Source organism: Drosophila serrata, unplaced genomic scaffold (genome assembly GCF_035046125.1).
Source record: "Drosophila serrata isolate PLE 108 unplaced genomic scaffold, ASM3504612v1 contig_217, whole genome shotgun sequence".
NCBI classification, from domain to species: Eukaryota; Metazoa; Arthropoda; class Insecta; order Diptera; family Drosophilidae; genus Drosophila; species Drosophila serrata.
Window position 1 is genome coordinate 1,210,376 of NW_028257115.1, and position 24,515 is coordinate 1,234,890.

General features: G+C 43.8%; 6 protein-coding genes and 2 long non-coding RNA genes across 10 annotated transcripts; 4 read left to right on the forward strand and 4 right to left on the reverse strand.

The window, feature by feature from the left end:
- The first annotated feature begins 25 nt into the window (after nucleotides 1-25).
- ProRS-m (prolyl-tRNA synthetase 2-like protein, mitochondrial) lies at nucleotides 26-1,830 on the forward strand. Of its 2 annotated transcripts, none has more exons than XM_020958683.2 (4): nucleotides 26-344; nucleotides 401-652; nucleotides 716-977; nucleotides 1,029-1,830. In XM_020958683.2, exons 1-4 carry the CDS (start codon nucleotides 252-254, stop codon nucleotides 1,796-1,798), a joined length of 1,377 nt encoding a protein of 458 aa, XP_020814342.2. In that variant the 5' UTR covers nucleotides 26-251; the 3' UTR covers nucleotides 1,799-1,830. The 2 variants fall into 2 exon arrangements, with proteins under 2 accessions (XP_020814342.2, XP_020814345.2); XM_020958686.2 differs by having other exon boundaries at nucleotides 136-344; nucleotides 401-656.
- LOC110188809 (uncharacterized) lies at nucleotides 1,782-4,799 on the reverse strand. Of its 2 annotated transcripts, none has more exons than XM_020958687.2 (6): nucleotides 4,297-4,799; nucleotides 3,810-4,018; nucleotides 3,621-3,741; nucleotides 3,030-3,191; nucleotides 2,835-2,968; nucleotides 1,782-2,752 (listed from the first exon to the last, which is right to left on the reverse strand). In XM_020958687.2, exons 2-6 carry the CDS (start codon nucleotides 3,867-3,869, stop codon nucleotides 1,913-1,915), a joined length of 1,317 nt encoding a protein of 438 aa, XP_020814346.2. In that variant the 5' UTR covers nucleotides 3,870-4,018; nucleotides 4,297-4,799; the 3' UTR covers nucleotides 1,782-1,912. The 2 variants fall into 2 exon arrangements, with proteins under 2 accessions (XP_020814346.2, XP_086685688.1); XM_086829562.1 differs by having other exon boundaries at nucleotides 4,303-4,506.
- A 2,301-nt stretch (nucleotides 4,800-7,100) lies between these two features.
- LOC110188836 (uncharacterized) lies at nucleotides 7,101-9,919 on the reverse strand. Its single transcript, XM_020958729.2, has 3 exons — nucleotides 9,787-9,919; nucleotides 8,459-8,829; nucleotides 7,101-8,129 (listed from the first exon to the last, which is right to left on the reverse strand). The coding sequence occupies exons 2-3, from the start codon at nucleotides 8,480-8,482 to the stop codon at nucleotides 7,200-7,202; spliced, it is 954 nt and encodes a 317-aa protein (XP_020814388.2). The 5' UTR covers nucleotides 8,483-8,829; nucleotides 9,787-9,919; the 3' UTR covers nucleotides 7,101-7,199.
- A 1,248-nt stretch (nucleotides 9,920-11,167) lies between these two features.
- On the forward strand, nucleotides 11,168-12,605 carry LOC110188851 (uncharacterized). The gene is made up of 2 exons (XM_020958757.2): nucleotides 11,168-11,462; nucleotides 11,854-12,605. Exons 1-2 carry the CDS (start codon nucleotides 11,311-11,313, stop codon nucleotides 12,326-12,328), a joined length of 627 nt encoding a protein of 208 aa, XP_020814416.1. The 5' UTR covers nucleotides 11,168-11,310; the 3' UTR covers nucleotides 12,329-12,605.
- A 232-nt stretch (nucleotides 12,606-12,837) lies between these two features.
- MEP-1 (zinc finger protein MEP-1) lies at nucleotides 12,838-17,818 on the reverse strand. Its single transcript, XM_020958674.2, is given in 7 exon segments — nucleotides 12,838-13,792; nucleotides 14,042-14,396; nucleotides 14,461-14,640; nucleotides 14,707-14,961; nucleotides 15,025-15,279; nucleotides 15,346-16,836; nucleotides 16,838-17,818. Coding segments are annotated over 7 exon segments (3,522 nt in total). The 3' UTR covers nucleotides 12,838-13,787.
- Nucleotides 17,819-18,103: 285 nt separating this feature from the next.
- On the forward strand, nucleotides 18,104-18,577 carry LOC147644204 (uncharacterized). Its single transcript, XR_015270915.1, has 2 exons — nucleotides 18,104-18,219; nucleotides 18,287-18,577. It is a non-coding gene; the product is annotated as an uncharacterized LOC147644204 (long non-coding RNA).
- A 953-nt stretch (nucleotides 18,578-19,530) lies between these two features.
- Nucleotides 19,531-21,482, forward strand: LOC147644205 (uncharacterized). Its single transcript, XR_015270914.1, has 2 exons — nucleotides 19,531-19,583; nucleotides 19,647-21,482. It is a non-coding gene; the product is annotated as an uncharacterized LOC147644205 (long non-coding RNA).
- Nucleotides 20,893-23,843, reverse strand: LOC110188802 (uncharacterized protein KIAA1143 homolog). The gene is made up of 3 exons (XM_020958677.2): nucleotides 23,329-23,843; nucleotides 23,114-23,252; nucleotides 20,893-21,186 (listed from the first exon to the last, which is right to left on the reverse strand). The coding sequence occupies exons 1-3, from the start codon at nucleotides 23,434-23,436 to the stop codon at nucleotides 20,960-20,962; spliced, it is 474 nt and encodes a 157-aa protein (XP_020814336.2). The 5' UTR covers nucleotides 23,437-23,843; the 3' UTR covers nucleotides 20,893-20,959.
- Nucleotides 23,844-24,515: the final 672 nt, after the last annotated feature.

Below are 24,515 nucleotides of genomic sequence, written 5' to 3' on the forward strand. Positions count from 1 at the left end.
ATTATTGATTGAAACGATTTGAACTGTATATAATTTGAGTGATATATTGGACTATGTATTATATTTATTATTTAAATTATAGAAATATTTCACGATATCCAATATACCATAATTGTTGTTCACTGTATGTCAAGCATTTTTCGAATCCCGCAGCTGGTCACACTGTCTTTATTGGTTTTACCTCTTACCGGTGTTTTTACGTAAATAATATAAAATAAGCATTAATTAACTTGATAAACATAAACTAGAACATGAATAAAGCGTCCAGACTCTTCTGTCCGGCATTAATTACACCCAAAAATGCAGTGGTCAAACAAACGGAGCAACTGTCGCGCAGTCAAAAGGTAAGGCAATCCATATCTTTCGTAACACTCTCAACTAAAACTTGTGTTTAATCCAGCTGCTTACCGAACTCGGATTGGTCAAATCCGGGAGCAATGGCACCTACCAAATAATGCCCATGGCCCAGCGGTCGGTGGACAAGTTAATTGGGCTGGTACAGAGCAACATGGGCTTGGCCGGCGGCCAGAAGATCAGCCTGCCCATCCTGACGTCCACGCAACTGTGGAAGAAGACGGGTCGCCTGGAGGGAGACATATCCGAGTTCTATATGGTGCGGGATCGCAGCGGCAAACAGTTCCTTATGAGTCCAGTGAGTGAGTGTGCTTTAGATGGAAGTTTACCAAATGAATAAACTCACTTCTATTCTGATTAGACTCACGAGGAGGCAGTAACTGCTATGCTGGCCACAACATCGCCCATTTCTTATCGCCAGCTGCCCCTGAGACTCTACCAGATCGGTCCCAAGTTCAGGGATGAGCTCAAGTCACGATTTGGCCTGATGAGAGCCAAGGAGTTTCTGATGAAGGACATGTACACCTTTGATGTGAGCGAGGAAACAGCTACAAGAACGTACGCCACAGTCAGTGCCGCCTATGATAGGTTATTTCAACAGCTGGAGGTGCCTTTTGTGAAAGGTAAGGTATTTTAAGGAGCTTATTTAGTTATTAATCCACTCTTAATTTTAGTGAATGCCGCCACGGGAATGATGGGTGGCAGTCTGTCTCACGAGTACCATTATATATCACCCGTGGGCGAGGATACTCTGCTTCAGTGCAGCTCATGTGGCTTTGCTGGCAACTCTGAAGTTCTGGAAACCAGCCTGCAGGAGTCCCCAACCAGCTGCCCAAGTTGTAAGAGCACGAGTTTAAGTACAGTGCGTGGCGTTGAGGTGGCCCACACCTTCTTGCTTGGCGACAAGTACTCGAAACCCTTAGGTGCTACCTTCCTTAATACCTCCGGCAAGCCTCAGTCCCTAGTCATGGGTTGCTACGGCATTGGCATCACCAGGATTATAGCCGCTGCGCTGGAAGTGCTCTCCACAGACCAGGAACTTCGTTGGCCCAAGCTTTTGTCGCCGTACGATGTGTGTCTGATTGGTCCAAAGCAAGGCAGCAAAGAGCAACAACCGGCGGAGGCCATAGAGAACGAATTGCTGGGGAATATAGGTGAGCTGTGTGGTCACCAGGAGCTGCTGCACGACGATCGCAAGGAGCTAACCATTGGCAAACGCTTGCTGGAGGCCAAGCGCCTAGGACATCCGCTCACCGTAGTTGTAGGCGCAAAGGCTGTGCAACCCGAGGCCCCCAAGCTGGAAGTGCACCTCAGCGACGGTGATTCCCTAGAGCTGGACATAAACGAGGCCCTGAAACTAGTGGCAGAACATAGTCAACACAAACGTGATCTCCTTCTGGGAAGGTTCGAGCAATATAAAGAAAAAGTTGGCCATCAGCTTTAGCTTTATGCAATAAAGTTAACAATAACACAAAACACTGTCACAACCACGCTTCCAGGTGCTGATTAACCCGCAATCAGCGTCGAGCTGCTCGTCCTCCTGCACAATGCCTCCTCTCTAGTGATCCCCATAGTCGGGCTCCGGAATCTGTGGATAGATCTGCACCTGCAGCTGCGGCTTGCGTGGCGGCGGTGGCGGTTTCGTGATCATGCTGGTGTACGACCACGGCATCTGGTTGCGGAGCTCCTCGCTCACACGGGGATTGGCTGGCGCTGGATACATCTCGCTGTAGCGATTATTTAGTGGCGAGGTGACCGCCAGTTGCTGTACAGCTGGCGAGGGCGAACGCGGTGTTGCCGGCTCTGACGGCGGATAATTCAGGCGATCAGGATGGGCCTCAGTAGTGCGATAGGTGTTGATGTCCGGCTGCTGGGAGACCACATCCCGCTGCTGCTGGGGCACCTGCGGCGGTAGCACCATTACGGGTGACTGCAGCGTAGTGCGATCACCAGGTGCATATTGCCGAGAATCTTGACGCTGCAGGTTCTGCTCTGCAGGTATAAAGATGGGCAACGGCTTGGGCCGAATCTGCTCAGGATATTGGGTCTCTGCCGGTGCCGAAGGCAGTACCACGGTCTCCACCTCAGCCATCACCATGGGCTCCGGTGCTGCAACCACCGCCGGCTGAGGTGTTGGCTGGCGCGTGGGAGCCTGACTACCGGTTACAACCTTGGCCTTAGTCTTGGCGGCATTCTGTTGAGCCATAATTCCAGACAGCGACAGGCAGAAGCTGGCGCCAATGATGTTCAGCAGCCAGATGATGGCCACACGGGTCGTCAGGCAAAGCATCACAATGGAAGGTGTTGAGAAGTATACACCGAATGGCTCCAGCAGCGCCCAGAAATTGTTTTCGGTATCGGCCGTGCCTCCAATATAGCTTAGAGCATCTTCCAGGGACTATAAATAGTAGAAAATATTTATTTATAATTGGTAAATATGTTAAAAATTCCATAATTTATAGTGGTATCCTATCACCTACCATTGTATGGCTTAAGTCAATTCCATGATACACTGAGGCCACCACATCGAGGATGCAGCCGGCGAGGACGGACAGGAACCAGGGCCAGTAGACAACACCAGAGATAAGCTTGGTGGTGCGATTGCACAATGTGGCTGTAAAATATTAACCTTATTTAATATTTAAAGGAAGGTTGATTATTTTAAGATAACTCACTGATAATCAAGACAGAGGTGGCCACCCACAGGCCACTGACCACCGCATAGGTAATCATAAAGATATACTCCCGATTGGTGATCGTAAAGGACTTGGTCCAATCCATTTGCAGTTGGAAATCCTGTCCCTGAACCACCAAAGCGGGGGTACCGCAATCTTTCTCTGAGGATTAAAAATATTAGTTTTATTAATTTCTGACAGCTGATTACAAAATATTTTTGATAAAATTAAAATAGAAGATAAATATGGAAGCATTTTACAATTATTCCAAGTAAAATGGGATTGTCAATTATTATCAGACCTATATTTAAAAAGATCATAAACATTTTTAATAGCCTTCAACTTTGTTTATCATTTTACATTTTTAAAGATAATATTTATAGCTTCCTTACTTAACAATCAAATTGTTTCCATTGCATTCACACATGGTTTTTATTTCTACCAAGATTGTTTCCTATAGGCATTTTTGATCTAATCTAGTGACTTGATCTTTAAGACCAACTAATTTATATCACTTGGAATTTCAAATTCCCTAGAATTTCGATTAATTATAGCTTTCAAGATTAAATTATAGACACTCAATTTACTTACGGGCAAAGTAAATCAACTCCATGGCGAACTTGAAGGGATTATCTGCGAAATTGGTGGCATCATGGCAGGTGCGGAAGGTGATTCCCCAGATGGACAAACCCAGATATATGACGCCCTGGGCCTAGACCGGAATTACACTCGATTATTCGAAAGGAATTTGGTTGAGTAATCTTAACGGGAGGCACTTACCAGTATCACAATTGCCATAAAGAGTATGAAGCACTTCGAGAACCCAGTGCCCATGCCCATTTTGGTGCTGGTTTTTTGTACTTTGTCAATTCCTGGGATATATATATATGTATATTCGATTCCGATTCGCTATTCCTGGCGTTGTGCAACCTGCTGTGATCGCTGGGCCAGCCAATTGGTTACTCGATAAGACAACGCACGCTTCGGGGCTATAAATTCAATTTGAAATTACAATTCGTCAATTCGGTGAGATATCTAATCGGCCTGATTGGTTTTTTTGAGGGGGATTTTGCATATATGGAGTACCAGAGTTCTTTAGAACCATATAGTTCAGTTCAATCATTCCTGCCCGAGGAGGTTATTTTCAATTCGATTCGATTGGATGAATCAGCGCAGGAAATTACGCTGTCGTCACTTCAATAACGTATACGCAGTGTTGGCCATAAACATCACCTTCACCGCACACACCAAATAAGCGTTATCTCACCCGTACTGGTAACTCTTTTTGTCGCGATTCTCAAGCGGAGGTGAAACGCATTCGCCGGCTGCCTCCTTCGAACTGAGCCTCCACCTCGCATGGACTCCATATGCCCGCTCTTCTTCAACATCGGGCTCTCCGGCGATAAGATAATGCCATAATGAAATTTTAAGGGTTACACCTGTTGTTATCAAAAAGCGCGAGCCTGGATCGGATTCCGTCGCGCAGTTTCACAATTGGCCAAGTGCAAATATCTTCCACCATCGTCGTCGTCGATGTTGTAATACAAATCGAATGGTGTACCTTATCAGCGAGAGGGCAGAGCTTTTTGCTTTATCTTTACCATGTTTTTATCACCTTAAACATAGATATAAGCAACATGAGTAGTAGTACCTGCCCCCTAGGCGGGCAAATAAATAAAAGCAAATACATGGCCAGTTAGCAGGGACTAAATTTAAACTCACAGCTGATGGTGAGAACGCCAGCACTGACCGACTTGTCAATTGTCCACCGCAAAAAATAATTGTATTCTTTAAGACATTTTTGGAGTCACATTCATTTTATGTTGGCCTTTGACTGTTTTCAGTGAAGGAAAAAAGCAGAGATTCTCTTTTTGTGATCTTTTGTGATTTGTCAAAATAATAAATAAATTAACAAAAATAATTTAAGTTAAGATCTCTAGATAAAAGCTTCTACTAGCGCCAGTTAAGTTCTATTTCTATTTCCCGTGAGAACTTCTCTCCCATTTAAGTATAATTTTCGCTCTCTGTGTACCGCTCACGTTGCGTATACTCGATATTACCGGACTCATCGCAATTGTTTACCGGCCAGGCCGTTGGCTCGTGCACTGGAACTTATCATCCATTTTGTACTTGCGAGACTACCTTTTTGAGGCATTTGATTGAGTGCGGGTGGAGGAAGAGGCGGTGTAGGATTCTTTATCGGGTGTGATTCACAATACACCCAAGGGAGCAGCTAACTAAATGTAGTTTACAAGACTTGGTAATTGTTTTTGATAAACGATATTTACTCATTGTACATGGGAGCCACTGGAAAATACAGTAAACTTAGTTGGATAATAAAAATTGCAACCTAAACTATAATATTTTATGAGATTCTGGTGCAGATGTAGTTTTATAGGTTTGATTTTAGTTTTATTGAAATCGAAATACTATAATATAACTGCCAGGGAAACGGATGTTAAATGTAGAGGATCAGTAAGTATCTTTCAACAATAAGTAACTATGATCAGTAGGTAACTATGATAAGTAATTAATTAAGAGCAGTAAGTAACTCTGAACACTAAGTAACTTTTAACAGTAAGTATCTATGACCAGTAAGTAAGTATGATTAGTAAGTAGCTATGACCAATAAGTAACTATGATCAGTAAGTATCTTTCAACAATAAGTTACTATGATCAGTAGTGACCAAGATTGGGTGACTTCATCCAATTGAGCTTCTTGCTGGTCATCCAGATGCATTGCATTGGCCACGTCATGTTTTTGAGGTTGAAGGATGATCACTTGCACTATCACTATCGATGTTAACACTAGGTACCCCTAGGACAGACTGAGGCGCGCGCGACCTCAGCGCCTCTATTTATAGTTCCCGAGGAGAGAGTGGAGCAGAGAAAGTGAGTGTGAGAGCGCGGGAGAGAAAGAGTTGCCTCTAGAGATTCATAGAGCAATTAACATAGCGAGAGAGGGGGGAGGCAGAGAGACAGAGACAAACTCCGAGCTGATATTTAATTTAACTCTGATCAGTAAGTATCAGTGAGTATCTATGACCAGTAAGTAACTATGATCAGTAAGTAACTATGATCAGTAAGTATCTATGACCAGTAAGTATGTACATAATATGTATGACCAGTTACTAACTTTGAACACTAATAAACAATGACTTGCAACTTTTGTAACACAACACGTATCCGAAACTTGGCTGGCAGCAGTCACTTCGTTCCGGGGAAGTTAGAACCAGTTGGGAATTATATGCACATATGTGCGAGATTTATTTTGGAACAAATTTAAGCTATTTGAATGAAACTATGGAGTAATTCTTCTATATAATTTTACTAGTAAATAAGTCGGAGCATGGAGAATCGGTGGACTATATATACATATACATATATAGCTGCAATCGGAAAATTATATTAATTGTTTAAAGAAGGTCAATTACTTCACAAGTTGCCTTTATGAATAGTAAACCCTTGATGTGAAATTCGCCATAACGTACCCAATATAAATATGAACAATTCACGCCTTTAAATAATATTGTAAAATAAAATACACACTCGACTTTTATAATCACAATTAAAAAGCCATAAAACTAAAGTATAAATTTAATTGCTTCAGGAAATAAATATAAAAATGGGGCTTGGGAAATACTACATGTATTGTTAAATAACCCAATCAGGTGCCCCCTGCTCACCGCTTTCTCTTGAAATTGCCAATCAAATGGAAAGCACTTGATTTGCCATTTGTTGACTAATCATTCCAGCAATGGAGTGTTAATCACTGTTGGTCAAAAATACATAAACAAATCGATTGAATAGTTCGCTGGACATTTTTGGCAATATTTAATTAACCCAATTGAGAGACAAACAGAGACTGATTGTACTATTTGCATATCCACGCGAGGTTTTTCCCACTGGAGATTCCGAGATTCTGGGAAGGGAAGGTCTCTCCATGCCTGAGTGAATCTCTCCCGCTGCCGGGGCTTCATTATATGGCCTGGTGTTTAGCTGAGCAATTAGAGCCTCAAATTTGGCAGAATTCCCATTCTCCTCCGTGTGAATTGGAAATGCAAATAAAGATCGGATCACATGACTTTAATTGAACTTGGCGTGTCATAAATATGTGAGTTTGGGGATGAGATTGGATGGGCTACAACTAGTTCAAAAGGTCGGCTTGCTTTAAACGCGAGCCGAAAGGATAATGGGATCGGCCTCCACCTCGGCCACCTTCTCCTTGAGCTTCTCCTCGTCCTTCTTCAGCTTCTCAATGGGTGCCTCAGTGGTGGTAGTGGTGGTGCTTGTCGAGGTAGAGCTGGAACTAGAACTGGAGCTTGAGCTAGTTACAATGGTCAGAACGGTGGTGGAGCTTGGCTTGTCCGCCTCCGTCTGCTCCTTCTCCTGAGCTGCCTTTGTGGTGGAGCTCTCTGTAGTGGTGCTCGTAGAGCTAGAGCTTGAGGTGGCCCCTGAAGTGGCGGCCAGCGCCTCCTCCACACTCTCCAGAGGCGCCGTCGATGTAATCGAAGTCTTGGTAATGCTTATCTTGGTCTGCTTGCCATCGCTACTGTCGCTATTCGAATCCTCCTTGATGGTGGCCGAAATCAGCTTAGTGTGGTGCACCTGGAAGGTGGGAATCAGTGGCAGGGCGCCACCATTATGTGGCTGCACGGAGACATGATCAATGATGAGGTGAGCGGGAACACCATCCTCGCTCCCAGGCACCTTCCTGGTGGTCTGCAGCAGAATCTTGCGAGCTAAGCCATCATCCGTTGAACCATCACCCTCGGTGGTAGCTGGTGTGGACTCATCTGAACGCTTGGTCAGCGCATGTTCATCCTCATCCTCCTCCACAACCTGGCCAGGCTTTACTTCCTCCACCACGGTGCCAGGGGCACTGGCCTGATGCAGACTCAGCGCGGACTGGAACAGACTGTCCTCTAAATCACCGATAAGGCCATGGAATGAGATCTGCTTCAGCTCGGCATCGGGATTGGCCTGCACCTGAACCTGGCGTTTGACCACATCCTGCTTCTCCAGCGGCTGGAAGCTGGAGAAGATATCACCCAAGTCGAAGGGAGCCGCCAAAGTAGAGACCACCAGGGTCGCCAGCAACTGGAGGAGATAGATTTGGAAATATATTAATTAAAGAGTAATTAATATGGAAGTGATTCATCTGAAGGTAATATATATATTATATTTATATATATAATTTCTGTTGATGAGATAGATTTTATCCTAATTTAATTATAATAAAGTAATGTACTATATTACTATATTATAAGTTCGATTTTAATCTCCTCCAATTATTGTTAATGTGAAAGTAATTTTATAAACCGATTTTTAGCTTATGATGTCCTCTTATAAATTTCCTATTTTATCTATGAATTATTACTCTATATTTTGATAACTTTATGATTCAGATATTTGGTATATATACTCACGGTAGTTAGCAAAGTGCACTTCATGGCCAATGGTGCTGCTGCTGCTGCTGCTGATTGCTGATTTATTTCCGTGGATTGTGTTGTCAGCTCCAAGCTCAGATCGGAAATAAGTTTACGGCAGCATTGCCGGCGAGTTTTTAAAGTTTTTCTCAGCCGCCGATCGGTAGCCGCAGCTCGAAAGTTGTGGCTAAGGCTAAGCTTTATTATAACGTTCAGTTAGCACTTTTTAGTCGCTTGGTTTGCCGAACTTGTTTCTGTGCCTGCGCGTGCTACTCCTCCGGATGATGTTTGGGCCCAAACCTATTCTATATATATATTTTTTTCTCCTCCGGGTTCTATCGTTTGTTTGGCGGATGCCCAAAGCTTCGACACTGGGGGAAAAAGGTCCAGAAAATTCGGAATAAAAAGAACACTTTCTAAAGCCGAAGTTTATGTACCCTTGCAGTTTGCAATTGCTGTTTTATATGACAAATTTTTCGACAAATCAAGGTTTAAAAAAGTCATAACTAAGCCAAAAATACTTTAATTTTAATTCGGAAAACTTTTCTATGCTAGTTTTTATTACTTTAATAAATCTACATTCCCAATTTTAAATAATATAGAAATTAGAATTTCTATCATTTTTTTCAAAATTTTAACAATGTAACCCCTTATAAAATTTTGAAAAATTTTTGAAATTTTATTTTGTTTTTAAACAAGCCTATATCGATCCGGCTGTTGATGCTGATCAAGAATATATATGATTTATGGGGTCCAAAATGACTCCTTCACTGATTTTAAAGCTTCTAACTAAAATTAGAATACCTTCCAAGGGTTTAAAATGCCTAAACTACAAATGATGTTATATGGATTTGTACTTTAAGTTGGTTATAGTAAAATGGTCTGAGAAAGTATATATTTAATATTAAAAATTCTTTAAATAAATTGTGGTAAATAGAATAGAAATACCTTTCTGAAAATAACATAGTTAGTAAAGCCATGAAGGTTTTCCCCATTATTGATTGCTCCAAAATAATAGTCAATATTTTAAACCTCTTCTCTTAGCTGGCTTATATCAAGTTCAATTAGATCAAAACCTTAAATATATTTCAAGGATTTATAAACTTAATAGAGCGTAAAATATGTGACCCAGGAGTTTTTCGAGGCACATCCGAAAGCGCTGCGGCGTTGTTATGGCCCAAGTTGATTGTCTTAATTGTGCGAATTAACATATATTTACTAAAATAAACGCCGAAAATCAATTCCACGAAACCGATCAAAATAAAAACAATATTTTTTGGAGACTTTGAAAGGCCAAAACAATCGGCATGAAATAAATAAAAACATACGACTATTATCCATTCGATAAACACGAGCATTTCACCAGAAATCGCGATCACAAATTAATATTATTTAAACATGGATATTATTATTTTATTTATGAGATAGCTCTGCATCTTTGGACCTTCCGAAGGCAACTGCATTTTGGCGGCAATTGCAATTACTGAAGCTCTTTAACACTTCATAATTAGAGCATTCATTCCGACACATGAGATCACCGAGTTGATGTGCAAATTAATTTTGAAAATTTTCCGCTGAGACAAAAGGTCCATGCTTATATTGTCGGGGTGAAAACTTGTTGAAAGAAACGTGCCTGAAAATCGCGATTTACCTTCCAACCGCAAAACGTTTACTGCGGGATCATCAATCCGCCGGAAAAAGATTGAGACCCAAAAGTCCAATCTGACGGCATTCATGAATGAAAGTCAAGATCTGGCTGGTTATGCCGGGAGATCGGGCGGCTTGAGGCGGTTAGCTCCAGTGTCAAAAATCTTGAAAATTTACGAGTTTTAGAGCCATAAAAAAATTTTAAAGTTTTTAATTTGATTACAGTTTTATATGAGGCATTTGGGTGACGGGGTATGTGCGCAATATCTCAAAATATTAGGGCACTAATTTCAGTTGTGAGTCAGCGAAATTTAAAGTCTTGAATTTTAACTTCTGGTTGGAGAGATATTTAGGCAGATCTTACTGGAACTATTTAAGAATAATACTTGTAGAGGTTAGTCTGGATTTCTCTCCTGAATTTCTCAGTCAGTGACACACTGGGCGTATACGTAATGTCAAAAGTATAAAGTATACTATGAAAAAATTCAAGGAAGCTTTACTTGTGAATATGTTAACTCTCTCTCTGCTCTGAGATTTAGCATCATTGTGTACGTCAGCCGGGGCGTATGCGTAATATTAGTACCCGCAGACAGGCGCGTGTCCCAGGCCACATGCAAATCCCGGCGAGTGCGTCATCGGGAGGTGCAATGTTTATGGACTTATTTTTGGGCCAGGCTGTTTTGGCACCAATTTGAGATTTGCGTAGTCAGCCCTTGCCAATGGCCTATGGCAATCCGATTCGGGACAGTCCCTGGGACACGCTCCGAAACGAGCACAATTAATTAGAGTCTGAAAACAATATCGCAGCAGCTTCGCAGCCGTACACCCCGCTCCAGCATCATCCAACCAGTTCGAAACGGAAGCCAAGTCCGGACGACGGTGCCTAGAAACTACGAGTTGATGGAGATGCGAGACTTTAGAGCCCCGCCGGAGCAGCAGAGTGGCAAACCTGTCGGGCAATTAACAGTTGTCGATAATTACGCGGAATCGCGCCTCGCAAAGTCTCCCGGTCCGAAGCTCATCCGTCGATGCTGCTGCTGCTCCGTTTTGCTATAAAAGCGCTCGGATCTGCACTAATTAACTTTAAACGCGCGAAAGTCAAGCAAGGCACCGGAGCCACTATCCCCCAGAGCGCAGAGCTAGAGCCAGAGCATCATCGAGCTACACAGGCTACAGCAGGCCGTTATTCATTTTATCTAGACAAGATGCAGGTCCACCAGGCTGTGTTTGGAGCCGCTGTGCTCGGCATGCTGCTGGCCATTGGCTGCTCCCTGCCCGTTCTGGATGTCAGCTCCGGCATCGACAACCAAACGATCGAGGAGCTGCGGGCCAGTGTTAACGATACCCCAAAGAATCTGTAAGTATATTTTTGGGGAAATCTGATGAGATGGGATAAACCAAAATTAGTTGAGATATAATTAAATTCTTAAGTTGTATTTCATAATTATTTAAAAATCGTAATAGAAAATATCAATATAATGAATATATACTAAGAGAAAGCCGTTTAAAAACAAATTAATTTGCACATTTTTAGACCTAATGATTAATCTTTTTTGATATCTCAACTTAAAAGGTGTTAATTAACTATCTTATATATTCATTAAATAAAATATATATACATATTATTTAGACAAACTTCAATTTCGTAAGAAAAGGTATTATTAACTTGTAAATAGTATTCATAAAATTTAGACTTGATGGAGAAGTATCTAAAATTAATTATAAATTATTAAACTCACCTTCTTCAGGTATGTGGTCAAGGCAGTGGTCTATGAGATCGGCATCCTGACGGAAGTGGGCGAGAACGACACTAGTTTCGAGAGTCAGGAACGCGTTGACCTCACCTTCTACGACACGCACAGCAACAAGAGTCACATTGACCTGGGCAATATACCGCTGCCCATCCAGACGAATGTCACCGGCCAGGTGCTCACTGGTATTGCGCCCGTGAATCTTGGAGCTTTCAGTAGCCCCCAGGAACTGTTGGAGACGCTGCCGCTGACCGGAAGCATTGTGAACATTACCCACAGCGACACGGCCTTCTATCAGCTGAGCAAGTCCAATACCAGTGCCGCCGACAAGCCACAGATTCTCGACCAGGATGCATTGGGCAAGCTGACGCATGCGGCTCAGCTGTTCCCACCCTCGTCGCAAATTGGCCAGGCACTGCCCGTCAATCCGCCCACGGATAACGAGGTGGCCCAGGCAGAGTCCGAGGACTAGGTCGGTTGGTCGCTCGTTCGTAAATCTTCTCATCCACAAAAGCTTACCGTGATGCAGTGCGTTGCTCTCCCATACAAGCCAATGTTACATATGCCCTAGATCTACTTAGTTTTAATGGCTTCACATACACATACTTCAGAGTACCTACAGTGCTAGACAAGACTGGACGAGGACAAGAGATCACCTTGGTCACAACTCTCCCACCGTCACACGGTTGGAATTTCACTTTTTCTATTTTGTTAGAGTAAAAATAAATTTCGCATTAGTGCTAGGTAAATGAGCTGGCGTTCTTTCTTTCTGCTCCGCCTTCCCGTCCAACTGGTGTTATCTGGTCATCGGGGTGGTGCGAGGTGGTTCCCATCATGTGACTGCTAAAAGCATTCCCTGAGCACTTCTCACCTCTGACGTCGGCGGATGATGGATGGAGATGGTTGGATGGGATGCGAGTTGTTCCAGAACCTAAAAAGAGGGAGGCTTGCCCGCCCGGAAGATCACGACGACACACGAACTTTGCTTTTATATATTAACTAGGTTTTTAATTTTTCTCATTTTTCACTTTTGTTTGTGTGTGTGTGTGTGTGTGTGTGGTTTTTCTTTATAACTGTAGTACATGGGGGTTTTCCTTAAGCGCTAATAGATGATATATACTTTAATATTAATCGATAATGTGTAATAATATATAAATATAGGGGGTAAACTTGTACACAAAAATTAAAATGTCGAACGTCTCTGTCGTCTCTCAGATCAGTGTCCATCCAGTTGCACTTAACTATCTCGATCTCGTTTAATCTCTACAAGATTCTGGAGGCGAGGGCGCGAAGCACACATAAGGTTCTTGTTTTCTGTTTCAAAATGTATATACACATACTGCAACACACATTTGCTGGATACACTCGTACTCGTACGCGTTAGTTTCTTTTTTGTCGTATAAATAGCTTTAGTTTTTAACTAATTTACATAGTCATCATGCAGACGATGCGCGGCTCTCTGGCGGCTTCCTTCAAATTAATGCATTTAAATATAGCTTTAAATATATGTATATATAATATGTTGTGTGTATGCGGTAGTATATTTTAGTAGTAGCTACAACTTCAACTTATGTGCACACTCCACTCCGGTATGTAACTAAAATCCGTAACTAGTATTTCTCTCTCTCTATTATCCGTATTCTGTTTAGCATTATCTTTTATCGTGTATCCTGTAGCTAGTGTGTTAGTGATTAAACCGCAAGCCAGGGATTATTATTCCCTCACAGCTCCTCCTACTCCGGTTCTCTTTTTCTCGGTTTCTCTTTATACAATTCGACTTACTGAAGTAAAATGGACGCGACCTTGGGCGCGGCAAGGTCACAGTTCGGCTTACAAACGAAACTAAATGTTAAAGCGCGCGCTCGCTGTCAATGCTGCAAACTTTTTGCGAGATTAGTTTTTTGGTTGATGAATCCAACAAGCACGCTTCTTTAATCTGTAAGGTAAAAGCAAAAGGTGAGATTCGAATTTTCTCTAGAAATATATAAAGATTTTTGGTTAAGGTTTGATTTGAGGATGAAGTTTGCTTTAACACATCGAATCCTTTAAAAAATACTTTTAAGTCACCAAAGTCAACGAATCTACTCCTTATTATAAATTTTTAAAAGCATTAGCCAACATTTAAAGACTTCACAAACCTCCAAAAAGTAACCCCAAACCAAAAATCCTCCCACAAATCACGTACCTATGACATGACTCTCCATATTTGTGATGCGTGGCTTCGATGCGGGTTGCGGTATGATCGTGATCTCATCGTTGATCTTTAGCGGCTTCAGTAGCGAGTCATTGGCCGCTCCCAACGAACTGCGCGACGATATTCCAGCCCCGGATCCCGATCCACTTGACGATTGCGAACTATTCTTCTTGCTATCCATTGCCTTCCGGGCCACCGTACTATGGGCCGTGTATACGTGCGTCTCAAACTGTTTGTACATGCCAAAGGTGGCCGTGCAGACGGTACATTTGTAGGACAGGTGTGCGGGTTTCAGGGTCATGTGGTGATCGCGCGAAACATGATTTAGCAGCTTCCATTGGTACATCTGTAGGATAGACGGAAATACGTATTAGACATAACCTTCCGGGGCCATCAAGTTTAGCACTCACCCTTCCACACACTGGACACCGGCCGGCATCCTTGCCCTTGTTGGCCGCCTCCTGCATGGAGCTTGTGACCAAGCCGTGTGAACCCAGTAAGTGACGCTCCAAGCCCTGATCCGTAAAGAACCGGAATTGACACTTTTGACAGTTCAATGGCGGCCTGTTGTAGATCATCTTGGGATGTATCTGTGCGCAGAGAAAGAGATCTGTTTAGCAAAGGGAATATCGGAGGAAATGGAAACTCAGCTGTACCTTCACTTTGTGCATCCATTGCATGTGATTGCGCAGCTGCTCCAGATCCTTGATGTAACCATCGCAGATTTCGCAAATGACAAACTGCGCCTTGTTGTTCCCGCTGGGACTCTGGCCAGGCTTCATTCCTGCCGCTGCCGGTGGCACCTTGCTGGACGACGCTCCGCCCGCTCCCGCGGCTCCTACCGAGCTCTGTCGAGGTAATGGCGTTATCGAGATGCTGGGCTGACCGGCCATCGGTTTCTTGGATGCCTGCTGGAGGGAAATAGGTGAAAAATATTAATATATTGAATCAAAGAATAGGCAATGATGACTTACCTGGACAAGTTGTCCGGCTGCCAGCTGATAGTTGGGCAGCGACAAGCCTGCGTTGATTGAATTGCCGCCACCGCGGACAGGAGCCGGATTCCGCACCATGTTCTGCTTGGGCGGCTGGGGTGCACGTTGCCGCATCTTTGCTGCGTTTTGGGCAGCTAGGGCGGCCGCCTGAAGATTCCTGGCCTGAGCCGCCGCCTGCTGTTGCTGGATATTGGCCAGAGCGGCCTTTTGCGCCGCCGCCTGTGCAGCCATGGCCTGAAAGATAAATGAGGATATGGATTAGAAATCTACAGAGGATTTAATCAACGCGAAAACGCTTACCTGATAGGCGGTAGCGGTTCCGACGAGACCGTGACGTGGTTTGATGCGCGGTATCTTGGCCGGTGCTTCCCAATCGTTTGGAGGCGCCAAGTTAAGTTCCGGACGGAACTTCTTGGCACAGACCGGCTGATGGCGCGCCAGTTTCGCTTTGCCATTATCCTCGAAGCCGCAGTTGGGACATTGATGGTAGGGCAGTGGCTTTATCAGGCGCGCCTTAATATTGTGCACCGCCTCCATATGGTAAACAATCTCCGTGGCGTTCCGGATCTCGAATGTGCAGAAATTGCACTTGTAGAGCACACCGTTCATGTGCGGCGTCTCGTAGTGATTGGCCATCGCCATAGCAGATTCCGACTTGAAGTTGCAGAACTCGCAGCGCTTCATTCTGAACTTGAAGGGTGCGTTTTTCGTCTTGGAAGCCTGCAGATTTCCCGACAGCGCATTGATGGCCATCTCGAACTCCTTGGACCCCACCTGAGCCTTGCGCATCTTGCGCTTCTGCAGCCGCAACAGATCCGACTGCACGTACTCCTGGACGAGGCCAACACCGATGTCCATAAAGAACTTGCCAAGCGGACTCTCAAAGTAATTTTCCTGTCCGGGTTTACTGCCCGCCGTGGTGCTGGTCACTCCACCGGTGGCCGCCAGAGCAGCGGCTGGCTTGATGGCTCCCTTTAGCGCTGTCAGGTCATCGTTGGCCTCTTTTATCAGCACCTTGGTGCGCACGCCCGATTCGGAATCGTCGTCATCGTCATCGTCGTCATCATCATCGGACTGTTCTGACCACGACTCGTCATCGCCGCGCTTCTTTTTCTTCTTTCCGCCTGCCTTCCCGCCTTGTTCCGCCGGCTTGTCTTCCTTGTTCTGCTCAGTCATCATGTCGAATTCATCACCCTTGTCCGCCTCGGCCAGATCCTCGGCAGTAAGCTCATACTTGGTCTCGATGGCCTTGACCACCTCGCAGATGTTCTCATGCGGCGGCTTCTCGTAGATGTAGGGCACAATGAAGGAGGGCGCCTCTAGCACGAACATATCGTCGGTGAGACCGGGCAGCAGGTTGGCATTGTTTGTCATGCTGGGGAGGCCCGTTAGCGATAACGTTGGTGGATTTATCTGCTGCACAGGACTGGAGTTCATTGTAGACATGGGCACTAGCTTGGGAGGCACAATGCCAAGATTGGTGGCCGCTCCCGTCACGGCATTCGTGATGGTCACCGGGTAGACAGAGTCCCGTGGACCTCCACTCGCTCCGGATACCGACGTACTTCCATCGTGCGGCATCAGAGACCGGGCATCCTTGATGGTCAGCTGCCCCAGGCCCGAAGGCGTCGAGCTGCGCTGCCTCTTGTGGCTGGGCTGCATCTGCAGCTCGTCCAGTTCGCTCTTGCGCTTGCCTATGCTGGGCGAAATACTTGGAGGTGTGTCGTCCTCGATCACGACGCAGTCATCGTCGTCGTCATCGTCTTCTGGGGGCGGGGGTGTGGCCTTGACGCGCTACTGCTGCCACCACGGGCGATAGCTTCTTTGCAGGCACCTGAGGCTGTGGCAACGGGGCAGATGTCTCCGGTTCAGAATCTGAGGCGATGAGCACAGCATCGTCTGAGGACTCATTGCCGCTGTTGTTGTGGTTGATAGTGGCTGACGGCTTGGCAGCCATCTCTATGGGCTTGGCCGGCACCTTATGTGCCGTGAGATCCTCCATTTCCTCATCGCTATCATCGTCGTCCAGGTTAACTACGCCGCTAACCTCTGACGCACTGGCCTGGCCGTTCTCCTTCTGCTTGGCAAAGCCATTGGCTTTTTTCGCCGACAGATCCAGCTCCTCTTCTTCGTCGTCTATCAGGCCATCTTCTTCGCTCTCGCCCTCCTGCAGACTTGCTTTCTTGGTGCTAAGCAGATTCACCTCCTCAACAGTGGCCGCTCCCAGCGGATCCTCGGCCTCGCAACTATTCTCAGCCGTGCTGCCTATTTTCTCGGCCTCATCTTCATCCTCGGCTTCGGGTTCATGATCGCCATTAGTAGTGGCCTCCTCCTCTTCTACTTCCTCCTCCAACTCATCTTCGTTGAGCTTGGGCTCTTTGGAGCTGGTGCTGGTTATCTGTGAATCCTCGCCATCCAAGTCCTCCTCTTCGTCATCTTCTTCTGTTAGCTCCTCGGGCGCCGGAGCCTTTGGCAAGGCCTCAGTAATGTCCGTAACCTCGTCTTCTTTGGCGGCGGCAACGGCGGGGACCTCGATACTTTTATCCAGCTCTTCCAACTTCTCCTTGTTGCCATCCAGTTGCTGGTCAGCAGATTTCAGCTTTTCTGGCTGCTCCTTCTCCACCTCCACCACCTCCTTCTCAGCTGGCTGCGGGGACTTGGTTTGGGGCTGTGGTTCCGGCTCTGGCTCTGGCTGTGGCGAGTTTGATGCGCTGGCAAGCTTCGTTGTGGGCTCGGCCACGCCCTCCGGCAAAGCGACATCGACTTCAGTCATTTGCAATCAGTGTCCGTCGTTCTGCGTACCGTGGAATGTGTCCAAGTCGGTGTATCTTCCAGATGTTTTTGTTTCTGAAAAGGAATTAACAGATAGATAGTTGGTTACTAAAGGGATCTTGGCAAGAAATCTGTCAAATTATAACGGGGGCTTCTTTAGACCAACCGGAAAAATTGGCACGTTAAAGAAAACTAAAGTAGCAAAGAGCAACGAATGAGCAGCACAAAGCGCAACGGGCAAAGAGTGAAAATATATATATATATATATATAAAAAGAGCTAAGACTGCAGAACGGAACGGTGGGTGAAGGGAAGGGAGAAGCGGGGAAGGCTAAATGTGAGGCGAAGGCAAAGGCGAAAATAAAAATTAAACAATCACCGAAAAAAATGTGCAAAAATCTAGGTGAATTAAAAACCATTCTTATTCTTGCTTCGAACATATTACAACAAAAATTATAATAAAATAAAAGGCGGTAGGAAGGGAAGCAAGAAGAGGAAGAAACCAGAGAAGAGGAAGAGCACTAAGAGACGGTGGAGAAGAGGAAGCAGCGGAGACAGAGGAAAAAAGTAAAAGATAGCTGGAGAGCGGGGCGCCGAGCGCGGGGAGTTCAAAGAATGGATTGATACAAAATGGCTGCCATATTGGATTAAAACTAAAATACAATTTAATATGTAATGAATGTATGTATGTAAATATGTAAATAAGCCAGTACACTGGCAGAAAAAATAATAATCTACATAGCATGGAATGGCATTCGGGAGTTACAATGTATTATTTGCATACAAATATGTATATGTAATATATACTTTGGCATAAACAAACATAGCTACATACTTATATACATATGTACAACAAAGTATGTTTTTTTATATGTAAGTATGTACATATATCTATGTCCATCTGTATGTACGAACGAACAGTTACCGAACAAAACGATTGACATACATACAGACATACATATTTACCAAAGCGAAGGCGCACACACACAAACACACAAAAACACACCGCTTGCACATACATACATACATATATAAATATATATACAATCTATATATACAACGCGGTCGGTGAGGAAGAGGGTGGTCGGGGGGCGGGTCGGTATGGGACGGATGACGACGACGTTTGGCTTTAGCTTTTAGTTCTTGTTGTTGTTGCGGCATGGTGGAGTACTTTTTGTTGTTGTTGCATTGTTTTTGTACGTTTTTGGTACAGGAGCGTGTTTTTGCGCTAGTGTTTTGTCTGTGTGCGGCGCTTATGTTTGTGTGTGTGCGTTTTTCTGCTTCTATGTTGGCTTGGATCTCCTCATTACATATATATTTAATAGGTTTTTATTGATATATCCAATCGTACTTTGCGAAACATTTTCGATTTAATGAAATTCAGCCTTCTGTTTTTACCGCCGCCACTTACATTTACATTTTCGCCTCGAACACTCAGGCAGGTTGTTGTTTTGCTCAGCTTCCCTTTTGCACTATCCTTCGATCACAGTAAACAAAACGCGAAAACAACAAATCAGGGATCGTTTTTGCACAAAAACCAGAGAAAATGCACAATTTTTCGTGGGGTTGTTGGCTTGCGGGGAAAAAATAAGAGTGGAAAGAACGCCGAAAGAGACGAGCGAACGAACGGCGGACAAGGCAAAAACTGGAAATGTGTGAGGCGGAAAAAGCAAAAACAGAGTTGCAACGAACAGCCGGGCGCGCGCATGGTTGCATGGCCGACCTATCGGTCTATCGGACATCGATAAGTCGCTGGCAATCACCAAGGCAAGTTCCACGAATTTTATTTATACATTTAAAATGTAGATTTATGTTTAATTATATTTACAGCTGGAGCCGCTACACTTGCCGGCTAAGCAGAGAGCAGCGCGCTCTCTAAAATAGCGAATGGCCGTGTGAAAAGCATGGCGCGTGCATGAGTTCGTGTGTGCGTCGGTGTGCATGCGCGCTTGTGTGTGTGTGCATGGGCCATGTGAATGGGAGACGGAATGGCGTGGAATGGGAGGGAAAACAACATTTGACAATTGTACGCGCGCCACGAAGGAAATGAACAAAACAAAACTGAAACGGCATTGCTTGTCGCCGGTTTACTTGATGGATTTATGCGTTTTCGCATGTGCAGAAATTCAAACGAAAGCGCGCGAAAGGCGGCTAATGAAATGTGTTTGGGGCAAATATAATTGCAGCTCCAATATTCTAGCCCCCCATCCCGCACACGCACACACACATATACTAGAGCGTCTTAAACTGTATACTTTTGCTGATGCTTCTTCTTCCTCCAACTTATTTCAGATTACGTTACTTCTCTTTCGCACCCATGGCCAAAGGCATATAAAATCGTACATACCTACCTATATGTATACATACAACTAAATATGTATGTATGTAGCGTATGTACGGCTGTATATGTGTTGGTGTTTGTGTGCGATTTGGACTATATGCAAGTACAAAATTTGAAAGTAACCCGCTTGTGGCGCATTTTCATTTTCCATCCACATCTACATCTAAATTCATCTCATCTCACCCCCGTGATCATCAACTGGCATAGTGCGATGCATAGGTTATGGGTTATGGTTTACAATAACACCCGGCCGAAACCCACCGTTAAAGACGACAAACTATCGTCACACTTTAATGGTATACATACACATGACCTTTTCCGATTTAGAAGTAAATTATTATCAGTTATTTTTTAAATTAATTAAAAATCCCAAAACTTTAAATGTGTTATTTGAATTGAACTTTACGAAAAGGTTTTGGATCCCTATTTATATCCTATCCCATTTTTGCAAGTTCTCCAAAAAGATTGTATCTGAAAAGACTAGACTAACTTCAAACAATAAATATGATATGTTAAAAGATTCTGCATATTTAAAATTGTAATATTATCTCGAACCTCCCAACTCAATCTCATCTAAAGCATTATTGTTGAATAACATGACGGATGCGTAATTCTGACTGATATCCATATGCAAACTCGATTCTTAAGCTACATAACTAACATAGCAACACAATATAGAAGCCCCCAATCTTGGCTAGCAAGCGTTTACAGTTTCTATCTGGAGCGTTTCCTCACCTTAATCATTCGCCGAAGGTTTGACTTGGGAAGCTGGAATCTGAAGATGGATTACTAGCTCCAATCTCTAATCCTCTCCTGCCTCGTCCTCTTCGTCCTCGTTGAAGGAGAGCTTACTGGTTGCGGCTGCGGACTTGGATTTTTTGCTCTTTGATTTCTTCCCGGAATTCTCCGATGTACCTCCGGACTTTTTGCTGGGTTTAGATTCGGATTTATTGGCCTCAATGTTGGGCTGCTTGACACGCTGCTTGAAGACAATCGGTTTAGTCAGATCCGCTCGTTTCTCGGCAAGTTCTAAAAATATACAAGTACAGGGCTAGTTATTTCGTTTATTTTCATTATTTTTTTATATTTTATTTAAAAACAAGCAAATTGTTGAACTGTCAAAATATCTATTTGAGAAAACCTATTTAAAATTTTGTAATAACCTTTTTAAAAAAGAGTTAGGATCGTTTCCATAGTTCAATATGTATTTACTCATAGATTCCTTTGTAATAACAAAATATGAGTTTTAAGATATATGTATCTTAACTAAAATAATTGCAATGCCATTAAATTTATCTTCGAATTGCCTAATTTCGATCGGAAAATGTATCTGGGTTTTATGAAATTGCAGCATGGCAAAGGGCAAGGCGGAAAAATCGGAAGATACAACCGCCCACTTACACCTTCCATGCAAGCTCGCCTCCCGCCTCTTCTTCTTTCGTCCACAAGATGTTTTTCTCTGGCCCTGGCCAATTCATTGCCCCCGTTCCTCCTCCTCCTGCTGCCGCTGCTCCACCTACTAATTCGCAACCCGCCCCCGCAGTGCTCCTCCTCCGCTACCGCCTCACCTCCTGACCCCTTCTTCCTTTCCTCCTCCGCCGACGCCACCACCACGTCGTCAAGCCACTTTGGCTTTTTCTCTTTGCTCGCCTGCTTCGTTCATCATTGTCTCTCCGCTTTGGCTGCCTCCTTCATCCGTTCGTTCTTGCACACGTTTTCACCCGATTTTCTGCGCTGCTCGAAGCGGGGGAGCGCCGGCGGGCCACGGGAAGCAGGGAATAGCAGAAAGAGGAAGCACAAGCAACAGCAGCAGCTGAAGAAGAAGAGCAACGAAGGGGAGACGGGGACAAAGCGAGCGGCGGCAGCTGCTGTTGTTAACTTCTTTGCCGGCTGCTTTATCGCTCTGCCCGCTTTGCCAACGATTTTCATCACATGCTATGCTTTAGCGGAGCAGCGGAGCCCCCAATGAAAATGTCAGTGTGTATGCCTCATCGCCGCCGTCTGTGTGTGAGCTGGCCTAGCTGTGTGTGTGTGTGTGTAAGGGGTGCTCCGCTGGGCAAAAAGAGGGATTCTTCAGGGCAGGAGTGTGGTCTGGATTGTCATGGCAACACCAGGCAACCGCCGCCCTTGGCGGAGTTGAAAAATGCAAGTCCTTTACAAGAAACTCTCAAAAAAAGTATAGTTTTTGTTAAACAAAGGATAGAAATTTGATTTGCACTTTTTTAAACCTCAAAAATTGCACATAAACTCTTCTCAGGGATTACAATAAAGTTGTATCTTTCTTTTGCAGCTTCGAATTTCAATAAAATTAATATCTTTAAGATATATCTAGACAACAAAGGCTTATATTATCTGAATTTGAATATTAAACGATCTAAACTTCGTAGTTTTTCACTTTTATCTATCTTTTTTCACGTGGAAAAGACTGGGATCCCTCATACTCCTCTCCTTAATGATAACCAAACATTTCCAGACGAAAAAAAAACTCCAAAAACGCCTACGCTTTATCCAAAACGGCAGAAAGAGCACTTAATATTTACACAACCAAAAAAACACCTACACTTTATAATCAAAATTCCGGATCTTTCGTACTATCTTTGTTGTATTCCGATTTCGATATTTGCTTAAATTTCCACCTTCTTTTTTTCAATTGCAAAAATTCACAAACACACGCGCGCTGCCACAAACACACGTTTTACATACAAACATATAGCTTCTAATATATATATATACGTATATAATATAATATATATATATATGTATGTAACCGAGGGCAGAAGAGGTGGAAGCGACCGATTCTGACTGAAAAGTTAAACTGAAAGACACGAACTACACAACATCCTACCTACGCACACACGTGCACAGCTGTCCGGGTGTGTGTCTGTTGTGTGTGAGTGTAAGCGTGTAAGTATGTATTATATAGGTACGATATATATATATGTTTATGTGTTTTCACCTTTGGCGGCTTCTTCGGCGGATAGATCTCCGGGCCTGAGGACCACCACCTGCGGCTGCTCGTCCTCGCGCTCCGGTCGCTGTTCGTCCTCGTCGGAATCGTAATCCTCCCGGTCCGGGTCCTCTTCCAAGCGCTGGCGCTACGTAGATTAAAATTGGAAAATCTGGAGTTAGCATTACAAGGCCACGGGTTTCGCGGGCCACACAAGAACTCACCTTGGTGTCGACAGTTGGTCCCTCTTTGTAGCCAATTTCCGCCTTCAACTTGGCCAAGAAACTGGGTTCCTGCGGTTTTACGTAGGTAATATTGCCGCGCTTGGACATAGCAAATAAGACATCAAAATATTCTAAACATGTTGTTAAGGGGAGATTTAGCGGAGGCTGCCACCGATTCCCTTTGCGCCGCTAACACAATTCTTTAATTATTTGATATTGATATTGATGGTGATATCACACAGTCACACAGAACTATTTGCCAAAGCCGCCCGATCGCCGTTCTCCAGTTTATTTGTTAAAAAATGTAATATAGGAAGTAGCGAAATTGCAATATATTTCGCTTGACAACCGGTGTGACCAAAGAAATTGAAGAAAAGGCGCGAAAATGGTCACACAAACAGCTGTTTATTGTCCGACAACGCACTATCGATACTATTAATGTTTAGAAATTGTTTTGACTACATGGATGTTTCTATCGATATATTCTTTAAGATAATTTAAATTTAATGATGTAACGTAAATATAACTAATTTATTATTTATGATATATTATTATTACATAATAAAAAAAATTATTTATTGTTACTAAAACTTGTAAAAAGTTTTCCGTAGAGCTATCGAAAGTCAGCTGGAAAAGTGCTGACAATCAACATTATAAACAATTTACTGGCAGCATTGATTTTAAAGAGCGGGAACTTTTAATTTATTTCAATATTCTAATAATATTTATTTAATATTAATATATTCTTAAAAGACGATTAATTTTACAATCGAAGCAATAAATAATATAAGATGCAACAATCTCTCAATCTTAGTTTTCTTTAAAAACAAAACTGACAATTTTCTCCAGTGCTTTTTTCCTATTTCCCAAAGCCTGGCAATCAATTTGCGAATATATTTCCACTTTTCTTGCCTTGCAATCAACAAAATGGCGCATAAAACTGTCGCATAACTTGCAAATTTTCCACTTCACCTGCAATTCGATCGGAATTGACAGCAAAACAATACACAGCGGCATTCATCAACGTCAGTAGTGGCCTCCCATTTGCCATTTTCCAATGTCGTATGCACACAGCTTCCACCGCTTCATCAGCTCCTGGCTGCTCCCTTTGTTGCATTGCTCCTTTTGCTCCATTTACCCCTATGGAAAACATAATAAATCATCTGCAAATTGATTTCAAAACTTCG